The sequence below is a fragment of the Trachinotus anak genome, unplaced genomic scaffold, assembly GCF_046630095.1.
Source record: "Trachinotus anak isolate AG129_WGS33_773 ecotype Australia unplaced genomic scaffold, CSIRO_AGI_Tana_v1 ptg000019l, whole genome shotgun sequence".
NCBI classification, from domain to species: domain Eukaryota; kingdom Metazoa; phylum Chordata; class Actinopteri; order Carangiformes; family Carangidae; genus Trachinotus; species Trachinotus anak.
Genome location: NW_027273870.1, coordinates 24,388,270 through 24,400,633, shown reverse-complemented (window position 1 = coordinate 24,400,633; position 12,364 = coordinate 24,388,270). Strand labels below are relative to the sequence as shown.

At 42.2% G+C, this 12,364-nt stretch overlaps 1 protein-coding gene across 3 annotated transcripts in view; it reads left to right on the top strand.

Annotated features, from left to right (window-relative positions):
• LOC139637139 (noelin-2-like) overlaps positions 1 to 1,628 on the top strand; it is a 29,997-nt gene extending 28,369 nt beyond the window's left edge. For all 3 annotated transcript variants that reach the window (XM_071505693.1, XM_071505692.1, XM_071505691.1), the window contains one exon: positions 723 to 1,628. In XM_071505693.1, the coding sequence (XP_071361794.1) occupies positions 723 to 1,043 (321 nt within the window). In that variant the 3' untranslated portion in view covers positions 1,044 to 1,628. The remainder of the gene's footprint in view (positions 1 to 722) is intronic.
• Positions 1,629 to 12,364: the final 10,736 nt, after the last annotated feature.

Below are 12,364 nucleotides of genomic sequence, written 5' to 3'. Positions count from 1 at the left end.
CCACTCAACAGGGTTCCATCCAAATTTAGCTCAAATTTACACCAGAAAATCAGCAAAAGAAAATGTGAATTAATTTGCATTTCTACCCACTACTGTTGTGCAAGTATTAGGAACTGATGGCAATAAATCTCCTCTGAGATGTCAATAAACCACTGCAGAAGAAGAGGCTGCAACAACGTGATAAATTAAGAGCTCCAGTCAAACCTCAAGCGAACAACAACGATGTTGAAATTATAAAGGAAACATGGGACATTATAGTCTCCTCACTGCTCCACACAGATGTGATGTTTCTGCCTGCTGCAGCTTAGATTCTGCAGCAGAGCACTGGACATTTAAGTCACATGCTTCCTGTACGACATGTTTTATTCAGTAGGTCTGTTTCTGTTGCTTTGTCGCATTTTGCCTTTATCACGACATCCAGTTATTTTTATATGCAACTTGAAAATATGACTTAAAACAGATGAAATCATTGATAACTGATTTTTTAAATTGTATTTGTTCACAGTATGTGATTGTGTAGTACACAACAAAAAGCTGGACACAAGCACAAGGCCTCTTCTCATTACACTCGACAAACATGCCATGTAAAAACAGGAAATATCACTGCAGTCGTCTTATATGACAGCAGCTCACCTCTGCAATACATTTAGGATGGATTTTGTTAAAACTGTGCAAACTGATGTACAGTCTCTCTCTCTCTCTCTCTCTCTCTCTCTCTCCAGGTGAGTCGTCTGGACCCTCGCTCACTGGATGTGCTCCAGAGCTGGGACACGGGGTTTCCTAAGCGCAGTGCAGGAGAGGCCTTCATGATCTGCGGCACCCTGTACGTCACCAACTCCCACCTGGCTGGGGCCAAGGTCCACTTCGCCTACCACACCAACTCCTCCACATACGAGTACACTGACATCCCCTTCCACAACCAGTACTCCCACATCAGCATGATGGACTACAACCCCAGAGAGAGAGCGCTGTACACCTGGAACAACGGACACCAGGTCCTCTACAACGTCACACTGTTTCACGTCATCCGGAGCGACGGATAGATCCACACATAGGAAATGATAGAAAATACAAATATAGTAGAGATGGAGGAGTTGGGTTGTTGAAGGGTACTGCAAATTACAACACACATACAGACACACACATACATATGCAACGGCCATTCATGTCAACAGGACAATGAGTACTATCTGTGTTTGAATTTGAATGACTTTGAGACTGCAAAAGCTCACTGAGCTAATAACTAGATACAATACACGGTTGTCGAACACCAGTCTAAAGGTCACAGACAAGAGTATTCATCACAGTGGAGATGAAAATTAACTGTGCCTGTGCTGATAGAAAGAGGGAAGTCAGACAGTTTGAGCTCATCCATATTCTGTTGCGTTTCATCCCACTTGTGTCTCAAGAAGTGATTTTGGAAGTTGAGGTCAAATTCATGGGGAAAAAAACAAAAAAAACAAACAAAAAAGAAAAGAAATCATCAAGCTGGTTAACTGAATTTCAGCTTGTTACAGACCTCAAGCTATGACGACGGCCCTGATGGAGATATTCTGGGTTTGTGATGTGATCGTGGACGTATTCAGTCAGCATGGTTGTTCATTCAATAAACATTACTGTCAAATGTGGCCGAGACTGTTGTTTTCTCTGTTTTTGGAGCAGGAGGAGTGGTGAAATGAGTCTTCAGTTTTTACCTGGTTTTTAATACAAACCTGCACATCTCATCACGTGGGTTGAAAATGGACAATGTAGGTTTGGTTTGTGTTACAACCTTTCACACAATAATAATTGAACAATATATCTAACTAAATAAACAAGAGTAACTAAGGGGGTTTGAAAACCTTATCCAAAATCTAAATAAGAAGGTAAATGCCAGTCCCAGCCAGACAGAAGGCCTCCGAGAACAATATATTAAGCTCACCTCACTGAAAGAAATCTGAAAATAGGGCTGCCAGTGACCTTCACAACAAATCAAGAATGAAATAATGACAACATAACAAAAGGTTTTCCTTCTGGCAGGGAGATGGTCTCTCTCTCCCTCTCTCCACTCTGCCTCTGTGCTTTGCAGGCGTCCAGCCTTAATCAGGGTCTGGAGAGGGGAGAATAAGGGTGAAGAAACACCCACAGAGGGCCTGCGTCAAACACAACATTCTCACCTCCGGACAGGGGAATTCACAATACACCTACTTAAAATTAGCCACAGACGCTCATCCGTACACGCATTTCATTTCATCTGCAGCATTTACCGAAAATTGGAGATTTTTATTCCCTGAGTTCAGTCTTAAAGGCAGTACCTCCTCTCAGGCAACGCTGGTAACCCTGCGGAGAAGCACTGCCTGAAGGACAAACTCTGTGAACAAAAGTCCCTATTTTGTTTTCATTTTCAAAAACAGAACAACAAAAATAAATAAAATGCAACTGACAGGTAACCAAACACATACTGATATAAGGCAGTTATTTGGTTGGCATTCGTCCCTGGAAACAATCATGGATATACTGTACACAACCATCTGATTCTTGTCAAGGTTAGGTTGTCCTCCTGCGGACATATATCCACTTAAGCTGTCCCATCGTTCTTTAACCATATTCATTTTCTAATTCGATCTTTCCAGCATCTTTTCACATGCAACAATTTCCATCACTATCCCACATTTTCAGAGTTTTAGGCTCCTTCCTACATCTAAGAATTAACTGGGTGCAGGTCGATTGACCCAGTTGTTAATACTCTAAATGCAAATTTAAAGAAAGCATGGGACATTCCCATAATGCATGCATGTGGCCCATCTTTAATTAGATCAATTTTATTGACTCTTGGGACAGAATAATATCAATGGAGTATTTCATATTGAATAAATTTGCACCTGGCTTCTCTGAATATATTCACCATTGTTGGAAAGGATCCTGTCCAGTGTTTCTCCATCAGATGTATAACCCGAGTCTTTTTCTCATATTAGCCTTTACAACCATCGTTATTTACCCAGGAGCATGTCTCATACCACTTTTACGCTTGATGAAACATTGGTGGTAGTTGTAGGTAGTTCTCTGTTGCATTTTTTTTTTTATTGATGGAAGTGTCTCTTTATGACCATGTCCCAGCAGATTGAACTTTTCCCTCATTCTGACAGTAAATCGCCTTCTTTGAATAAGTCATTTAGTATTCTGATACATTTTCTTATCCACTGAGCCCAATGAATTGTTTGTTTACCCATTTTATTTTTGGGTTGAAATATATGGATGCATATTTTTGATTATAATGAGAGATCATTTTTTATGTACTTCTTGCCAAACTATCTGTGAATGTTATTTTCTCCCTTTTTTGATATTTTTGCTGGAATCTTAATAAGTCCCAGTTCAGTCAGGATTCCTCTCAATGTCTCACCAGCTCAGCCATTTCAAAATTAATTATGTAATATTTTATGTTTGGTATTGATAGGCCTCCTCCCTTCTGTAGCTGTCAGAGCTTGTCCATATGAATTCTAGGCTTTTCCTCCATCCCCAAGAAAGTGTTTTATAATATTGGTGGTAACAATTTCTCCTCTATTTGGGTTCATTTCTATCCAGAAATATTTCACACCTTTTGGCAGCCATTTCAAATTAAATGTAGATGGTAGGTTTGTTTGAGACACTGACATAGCTTCTAATTTATGGCAGTAAATTTGTAACCAGATACTTTGGAATATGCTTCAAAAACTTGTAACAGCACTGATACAGAGTGGGCAGGGTCTTGACTCATAACCAAAATGTCATCAGCGTAAAAAAAAAACATAATTTGTTTTCCCTGCCGCCTCCAAGAGACCCTTCCTTTAATGTGGTGCTATAACCTGTGAGTTACATGACTCATGGCTAATCGGCCACACATGATTATAAATATGAAGTGAACACACCAAGGCACAAAAAAACTGTCTGACAATAACGTCACTGACACTGATGTCAGAACCCCCTCACAGACTGTAGGAGGTGATGAGAAGGACATCACATTTGTTAACTGATGTACAGCGACGACAGCTGTGGTGGTGGCCACACTTTACCACTATAACACAGACTCCCACTTTTCTATAATGAACAATGGGGAAAGTTTGGAATGTCTACACTCTATTCACATTACTCATACACAGTTTTAACAGAGCTACTACGTTTCAATCAAACATATTGAAGTCTGTTGTTGAAGTCTTGGAGAAAAAAATATGCATTCTTCTCAGATAGGTGTTTCATATTTGGAAATTTCATAATGGAAACAAGAGGACTGTTATTGGTGTAGATAACCAGAGAAACCATCATCATATGCTACACAGCCATGGCATTGCCATGTGGGCAAAGCTGTAAGAGCCAATTCAAGAGCAAGGGCCTCTTGTTAAATTGTGGTGTATGCTCACTGATGGCACGAGAAATATGACACTGGGTGCTCCACTCCATCTGCAGGAGATCTGGACCCACGCCCACCTCACTACTGTCAACAACCAATTTAAATAGAGCAAACACATGTTTTTCAAACCCAGGCACATTAGTTAGGAGCGCAGGCGTAGACAAAAAGTGCACTGGCAGGCAGGAGACCACTGAAATAACTCAAATGTTTTGTACAGAAAATTCTGTAGTTACCTGCCATTCCCAAAAAAACACTACAGCCTGCACCTGGCTGTAGGAGCAGGAAGCGAGAGGACAGATGGCTTCAATTGTCCCCGACCGGCGAGCAAACAGCAACTCTGGCTGAACAGGTGACAGAGTCCAAATTTAATGCTAGACTAAACCTTAGACAAGTGCTTCATAAACATTTTAGTGCTGTAGGTAGAACAGTGTTAAGCAACTGCTGACAAGTGGAGCCACAAAGATAAAGAGCCCTTTCACATGTGGAGCTAATTGCTCCTGACAATAACGTTTCAATGGACCTAGAAATGTCACACAAACCAGTACACAAAAGGCACTCTCTTTGAAGCAATATTCAGCGTTAATTGTGAGTTTTCCTTTTGTGGTGATGTTTTTCATCAGCTCTAATTGATCCCAGTAGTGTTATGGATGATGTGAGTGTTGTTGTGAGTTTGGGTCAAGCACAGCTGCAAAGGTTAACCTGCTCATTATTATTTAAGTGACTATTATGAGCTGAAAAGGGGGGGGGGGGGGTATCCGCAGAGATTACACAGTACTGTTTGCTGAGACCAGCAAACTCATAAAAACGCACACACACACAATCGTATGCTAATATATAAGGTCAGAGGTAAACTACGCACTATACACAGTGTAGAGAGAAAGAAGAGGAGGCAGGTGAAAGAGGCGCCAGTCTCATGGATGATCAGATGAACAAAACATTGGATCAATAGAAAGCGAAGGGGGATAATAAAGATGCTACATACATACATACATACATACATACATCAGCTTCTGTGAGGACTGCTGTATCCCATCACGCACCAGGGTGAGTTATAACAATGACAAACCCTGGTTCACAGCTAAGCTTAGTCAGCTCAGGAGGCAAAAGGAGGAAGCTTTCAGGAGTGGGGACAGGGACAAGTTTAAAGAGTCCAAGTACAGGTTTAGCAAAGCGGTGAGAGAAGCTAAACGACTGTACTCTGAGAAACTTCAGCTCCAGTTCTCAGCCAATGACTCTGCTTCTGTCTGGAAAGGGCTCAGACAGATCACTAACTACAAACCTAAACCCCCCCACTCCATTAATGACTTCCGTCTGGCCAACAATCTGAATGAGTTCTACTGCCGCTTTGAAAGACAGTGGGACAAGCCTGACACTAACCTCCACATCAGAGCCACATCAGAACCCCCCTCCTCCTCCTCTACCAAAGGAACGTCTCTCTCTATCCTGGAGAGAGATGTCAACAGGCTTTTTAAGAAGCAGAACCCCCGCAAAGCAGCCGGTCCTGACTCTGTCTCTCCATCATCCCTGAAGCACTGTGCTGATCAGTTGTCTCCAGTGTTCACAGACATCTTCAACACCTCACTGGAGATCTGCCACGTGCCAGCCTGCTTCAAATCCTCCACCATCATCCCTGTCCCCAAAAAACCAAGGCCCACAGGACTAAATGACTATAGACCCATTGCCCTGACCTCTGTGGTCATGAAATCATTTGAGCGTCTTGTCCTGTCCCACCTCAAATCCATCACTGACCCACTCCTGGACCCCCTGCAGTTCGCCCATGTAGACGACGCCGTCAACATGGCTCTCCACTTCATCCTCCAGCACCTGGACTCCTCAGGGACCTATGCCAGGATCCTGTTTGTGGACTTCAGCTCTGCCTTCAACACCATCATCCCGGCTCTGCTGCAGGACAAGCTCTCCCAGCTGAGCGTGCCTGACTCCACCTGCAGGTGGATCACCGACTTCCTGTCTGACAGGAGGCAGCACGTGAAGCTAGGAAAGCACGTGTCTGACTCCCAGACCATCAGCACTGGATCCCCGCAAGGCTGCGTTCTTTCTCCTCTGCTCTTCTCCCTGTACACCAACACCTGCACCTCCTGCCATCAGTCTGTCAAGCTCCTGAAGTTTGCAGACGACACCACTCTCATTGGACTCATCTCTGATGGCGATGAGTCTGCCTACAGGTGGGAGACTGAGCGTCTGGTGACCTGGTGCAGGCAGAACAACCTAGAGCTAAACGCTCTGAAGACAGTGGAAATGATAGTGGACTTCAGGAAGAGCCCAGCCCCACCCACCCCCATCTCCCTGTGCGACTCCCCCGTGGCTACCGTGGAGCATTTTCGCTTCTTGGGAACCACCATCACACAGGATCTCAAATGGGAGCTAAACATCAGCTCCCTCATCAAAAAAGCTCAGCAGAGGATGTATTTCCTGAGGCAATTGAAGAAGTTCAACCTGCCAAGGACTATGATGGTGAACTTCTACACCTCCATCATCGAGTCCATCCTCACCTCCTCCATCACCATCTGGTACGCTGCTGCCACGGAGAGGGACAATAACAGACTGCAGCGTATCATCCACTCTGCTGAGAAGGTGATTGGCTGCAATCTTCCGTCCCTCCAGGACCTGTACGCCTCAAGGGCTCTGAGGCGTGCAGGGAAGATTGTAGCTGACTCCTCCCACCCTGGACACAAACTCTTTGAGTCACTCCCCTCTGGCAGGAGGCTGCAGTCCTTCAGGACCAAAACCTCTCGCCACAAAAATAGCTTCTTCCCATCTGCTATTAGCCTCATCAACAAGGCTAGAGAGCCCCACTGTTGCTGATCAATTGCACCAATCACCAGAAAAAATTCCTTGTATGTGAAAACATACTTGGCAATAAAACTGATTCTGATTCTGATTCTGATTCTGATTCTATATGTGGATCTAAATTGTGAACACATCACCATTGGCCATGGTTGCCATGGTGACTCTGATGATGTGTCTAACTGCCTTGAGTATGGGTCACTGACTTATTTTCTCCTACCTAATTATTTAATTTGAGACTTTTAATTAACGCAGTGATTAAGTATGTAGATCTTACTTTAACCAGCCCCAGAAAATAAATCAAAACGTTTTCATACAGATGCGTTAGTAATCCTAATATGGAAGGGGAAAATCCAATCTCATGTATCAATAAACTGTGAAGTTCACAACAGTTTAGGAGATTTCCTCTGCCTGAGTCATTGGTTTCTTCATTTCCAGAATTTCAAGCAACAGCCTCCAGAGGGAACAGGTGTGAACCTGATGCATCCGTTCATTTCCTCTCCTACACAGAGCAAGGGACGAGCTGATGATTACAACAGTTAAATGACCCAGAACTGGGTTATTTAACGAATTTTGGCACCAAGGTACAGTCACATTAGTTTTCTGTTTGACAAAACAGCTTCATGCTCAGCCCCGAGGAAAAAGATGTGATGTGTAAATAAATATTGAGCAGAGTGATCGCAGGCAATAATAAGTGTGTGAGAGCAATGCTGCAGTTCATAGGCTGGTTGCCAGCGAAATTGTACAAAACAAGATGATGACATCCTGCTACAATAAGGACTAACTGTTTTTATTGGCCCTCCATACAAATTTGCAGCTGAAAGTTGAACACAGCTGACAAGCAAGTCCCCCATAGCTGGCTGGATGGTGGAGAAACAGGAAACCTGTGCTTGAATTTGTCAGTTCAGTTGGACAGGATTCAGTTGAATTAAATGGGAGACAGAAGCCAGGCTTCCATTACAGTTCTGTGCAATATAGAAGCAAGTTTTTTTTTGTTTTTTTTGAAAAGTGAATGATCTGTGTTTCCACTGAGTGATATTATGCGAATAAAGTGGCGTTTTCTCCTCTCTCAATATCATTCCAATGAAACGTGACGATGGACCCCCAGCGGTCTGCCTCTCGGTTGGAATTGGCTCCCTGGGGCATGATATGGCAGGCGCCATGACTTGGATGCGAAAAAGGTGTCCATTTCATTTAGCAAAGCACTGCTTTGTTGAGTAGTCTGAAAAACCACCTCATGAGAGGTTTTATTTTTTTTTTTTAACATTCAAAATTCATAATTTTGTTTCTATTACTGGTTTTTAAGTTTAAGACAATGAGCTGAAAGACACGAGAACACTTCATCACTACAAGTAATCATATGATACAGATAAAAATGTCCATTATAGACGCTTTAACTCGACATTGTCTAGTGTTGTTGCAAATTTGGCAAATGCATTTTTGATGCACAATTGAAACAGCTTTCAACTTTCAAAACTGCAATTTATCATTAGTGAGAAAAACGATAAACAACAATGTTCCAGCATTGATTTATTAAACTCCTGCCTACTGGAGTCACTTTTTCATTTTCAAAACAAACTTGTCCATTTAGCTGAGACTGTTTTTTGTGGAACTGTGAACCATGTAGATCACTGTTCACTGAACTGTTACCTAATCCTTATCGTTGTCATTTTCAAAAAAACAATTTCTTCTGATTGTAGAAAATATAGGAAAATAGAGACATTTTGTTTTGTTCGTGATTTCCAGAGGAATTCCGTTTGAAGAAGTACTTATTGTTTGTATTATTATAAACTTTATTCTTCATATATGTTTAATTTTATGCTTTCCTGTAGATATTTTAGCATGATTAGCCCTGCACTGACTAAAATCGTCTTTAGATTAGGAGCTAAGTGTACCATTTGAACACTGCCTGCATTTTCACTTTAATTACTATCATGTTACATTTCCAGGAAACTTCACAGGAAATTATAAGGAAATTACTGACCTCTAATTTTATGTTATCTAAAAATCCAACTAAAAAATCTGCCCATAATTGCGATGGATTGATTCTTCTCTCAGTATTGTCTCGTTGCAGCCTGTTTCACGCAGTAAAGCACAAGTCCATGTCTAGTGTTGCAGTTTGGGATGTTAGTCTTGCAGACATGTTACATAACAAGCTGGCACACATTTTCACTCTGCTTCCTGGCACAAGTGAGCATATTGTTGGATTCACATTGCAGTGACAGACTGTATATAGACTCCCTGAGAATTTACTTCGATTTCCTTCCATCCCTTTGAGCTTCCCTGCCCCCCCACCACCGCCACCTCTCCGTCTCTCTGTCCTCTTTATTCGCCCACCTCCCTGCTGGCTTTGGCGAGGCCGCAGTCGCTCTGGCACGGTTCCTGCTGCAAGGTTCCCTTCTCTCCATCTATCACCATCATTGGCTCCGATTTTTCTGCATCGTGGAGGTGCTTCTCCGGAAGAGCCGCCGGAATTCCACACAGGGATTCACAGTCGTGCACACACACACACAAACACACAGCCTTGGACAAAATGCTTCTTGGCATGGAATAGATGCCGGATATATCATTTTTAGCTTTTTATTTATTCATCGCTATCTGTCCATCTATCCATTGGCTTTTGTCTCCTGGGCGGATATCAGACTGATGAATTATTTACTCCTGTTAAAAGAGACCACCTGAGGGGCGCAGAGGAGGGAAGGAGGAAACAGAATATGGAGAAGTAGAGTGAGGAAAGAAAAAAGAGAAATAAATTCCCCTTATGGCAGAAAGGCAGAGAAGGATACACAAACTAAACGCACATCAATGCAGCGCTGAGACACATGGCCTGTGATCATGTTTAATTAATGATGCAGAGATCAGCCTATTAAACAGTAAATGGACACAGTCTGAAAGATTAGCCTGGGAGGGAAACACAGGCGGATGGCAGGAGGAGGGGGTCAGGCGGGTGGAAGATTGGTTCCCCTGTTGAACGTGGGAATGGAAAGAGGGGTGTAAACGAGCAACAGAGAGGATGTGGGGGTCTGAGAGAGAAAAGAGAGGCGTCAGGTTCCACCCCGGCTCGTCTGCCGTTCTATTATTAGAAGTCAAAGCACATCAGGGACAGGAAACCAACCAATTAGAGTCAAGCTGCACTGCCAATGGTAAACTCTCAGTCAGTCATACACACATATGTATATATATACACACACAGACACACACATACAGACAGAGCTGTTGGACTTGTGGTCTTTGTCGCTCATTGTCACCTGGATCTTCTCTTCAGGGACCTCTGTGGGAAGCTCTCCAACCCAGACCACTAATAACAACCCTAGCTGATGTTTGAGCCTGAGGGGCTGAGTTTTGTGGTGCATCTTGTGGTGGGGGTGATGTAATTCAGCAACGCAGCAGCCGCTAAATAACAAACTGGAACACAAGAAATCTGCTTTAAATGTTCCTGTGTAACCGCTTTTGCAGTTCAGAGGCAAACAACCAACAATGGATGGAAGTTGCAGATTACGCTTGTTTCTCACCTATGAGTTCAGGACCTGATGATATCTACAGTTCAATTATGTTTTTTGGACATTTTTTAAATTTAGATAGCCATAGTGAGAAAGAGGCAGGAAAGTCTGGGAGAGAGAGAGAGAGGTGATGACATGCAGCAAAGGGCAATCGAACACCGGTCGCTGCAGTTAGGACCTTTGAGGTTTGTTCATATGAATATTGTCAGAGTCAGATTCATCAATATCTCTGATCTACACAAATTTAAATCTCTCATTTCAAGAGTAAAACGATGAATTCCACACTGTGGAGCTTCAAATCAGATGCAGACAAAAATATAACAACTTTCGCAATGTCACAAGTCATATCGGAGGACTCAAAACAAAATTATAAGTACGAATTAGTAAGAAATTCTCTTAAATCACTCTTTCATGCACCATGAGAATGAATCTGTGCACATATGAAACAATTTTTAGCAGATTCTTAAAACTGTCAACTGAGATGGCATTTTTTATGACTAGTGGAAGATGGTTTCAGACGGTGGGGGCCACAACTGTTTAGGCCAGCACCTTGCAATGCCGCCTTCAGCGTGTGAGTGTGTGTGTGTGTGTGTATGTGTGTTTATGTGTGAATGAGAGGCAAATTGTGAAGTGCTTTGGATAAAAGCTCTATATAAATGCAGTCCATGCACCATTTACTGTGTACGAGAGGAAACGGTGTTCTGACAATTATTAGGACAGAACCAGAAGCCATATAGAAATATCTCCCTAATGTTGCCTAGACATTGGTGTTGGTGAAAGAGTGACAGTAACATGATGATGGGTTCAGTGTGAATACCCTCAGTCAGCTGTCTGAGCTGGAGGTGGGTAATACCACACAGAACACCAGTGGAGAATGAAAGGCCTAAAACCAAGAGAATTTATTATATACTCACTATACACAATAGTCTGTATAAAGGGGAACAAAAGTGTGCAAATATGAATGTAAAAGCCACCTGGGTGAATGTCAAGGTTTTCTCAGGTTTAGGTTGACTTTGTTGTGCCTTCACACTGACTTCAGCTCAATCGATTAAAAGAAAAAAGTTTTCTCTTGAATATGTGAGGCCTCATTTAGAGAATCCGTTCGCTGTGATAAAAGCTATTCAAACATTAACCGTCAGCAAAGCATATACTTTAAAACCAATAAAACCTAAATGACAATGTAAATGGTATGCATACATAAAAGAAACTACACACAGCTTGCGCTGCAGAATCACTGGGGAAACATAAACTTGGGGTTTTATTGTTGTGTCTTGCATACAAATACATTCAGCCTGCATTGGCTTAGAGGACACCACAAATTAATGGAACACTTCACCAGCTTGTAGTCTGCATTTCATATGAGACCATCAAAATTAAAAAAAAAATAAAGAATACCACTTCACATAGCTTACATAATCTGATTCACAGACCTTCATCTGTGCAATAAACCTTAAACAGTAAAATACTAATATACAGGATCAACTCAAAGTCAGTATTAATTACACTAGAAAATAATGCATCATACCTTATTTTTAACACTTTAAACTCATCAGTGTATAACAGCCTTTCGAATTTTTGATCTGCTGGTAATATTTTTGCTCGTTGTCACACTTCCTCATTAAAGATTAACACTCAGTAGTTTGTACAACACAGAGGAAAATGGGACTCAATTTCTAGTTCCCCCAAATCACACAGC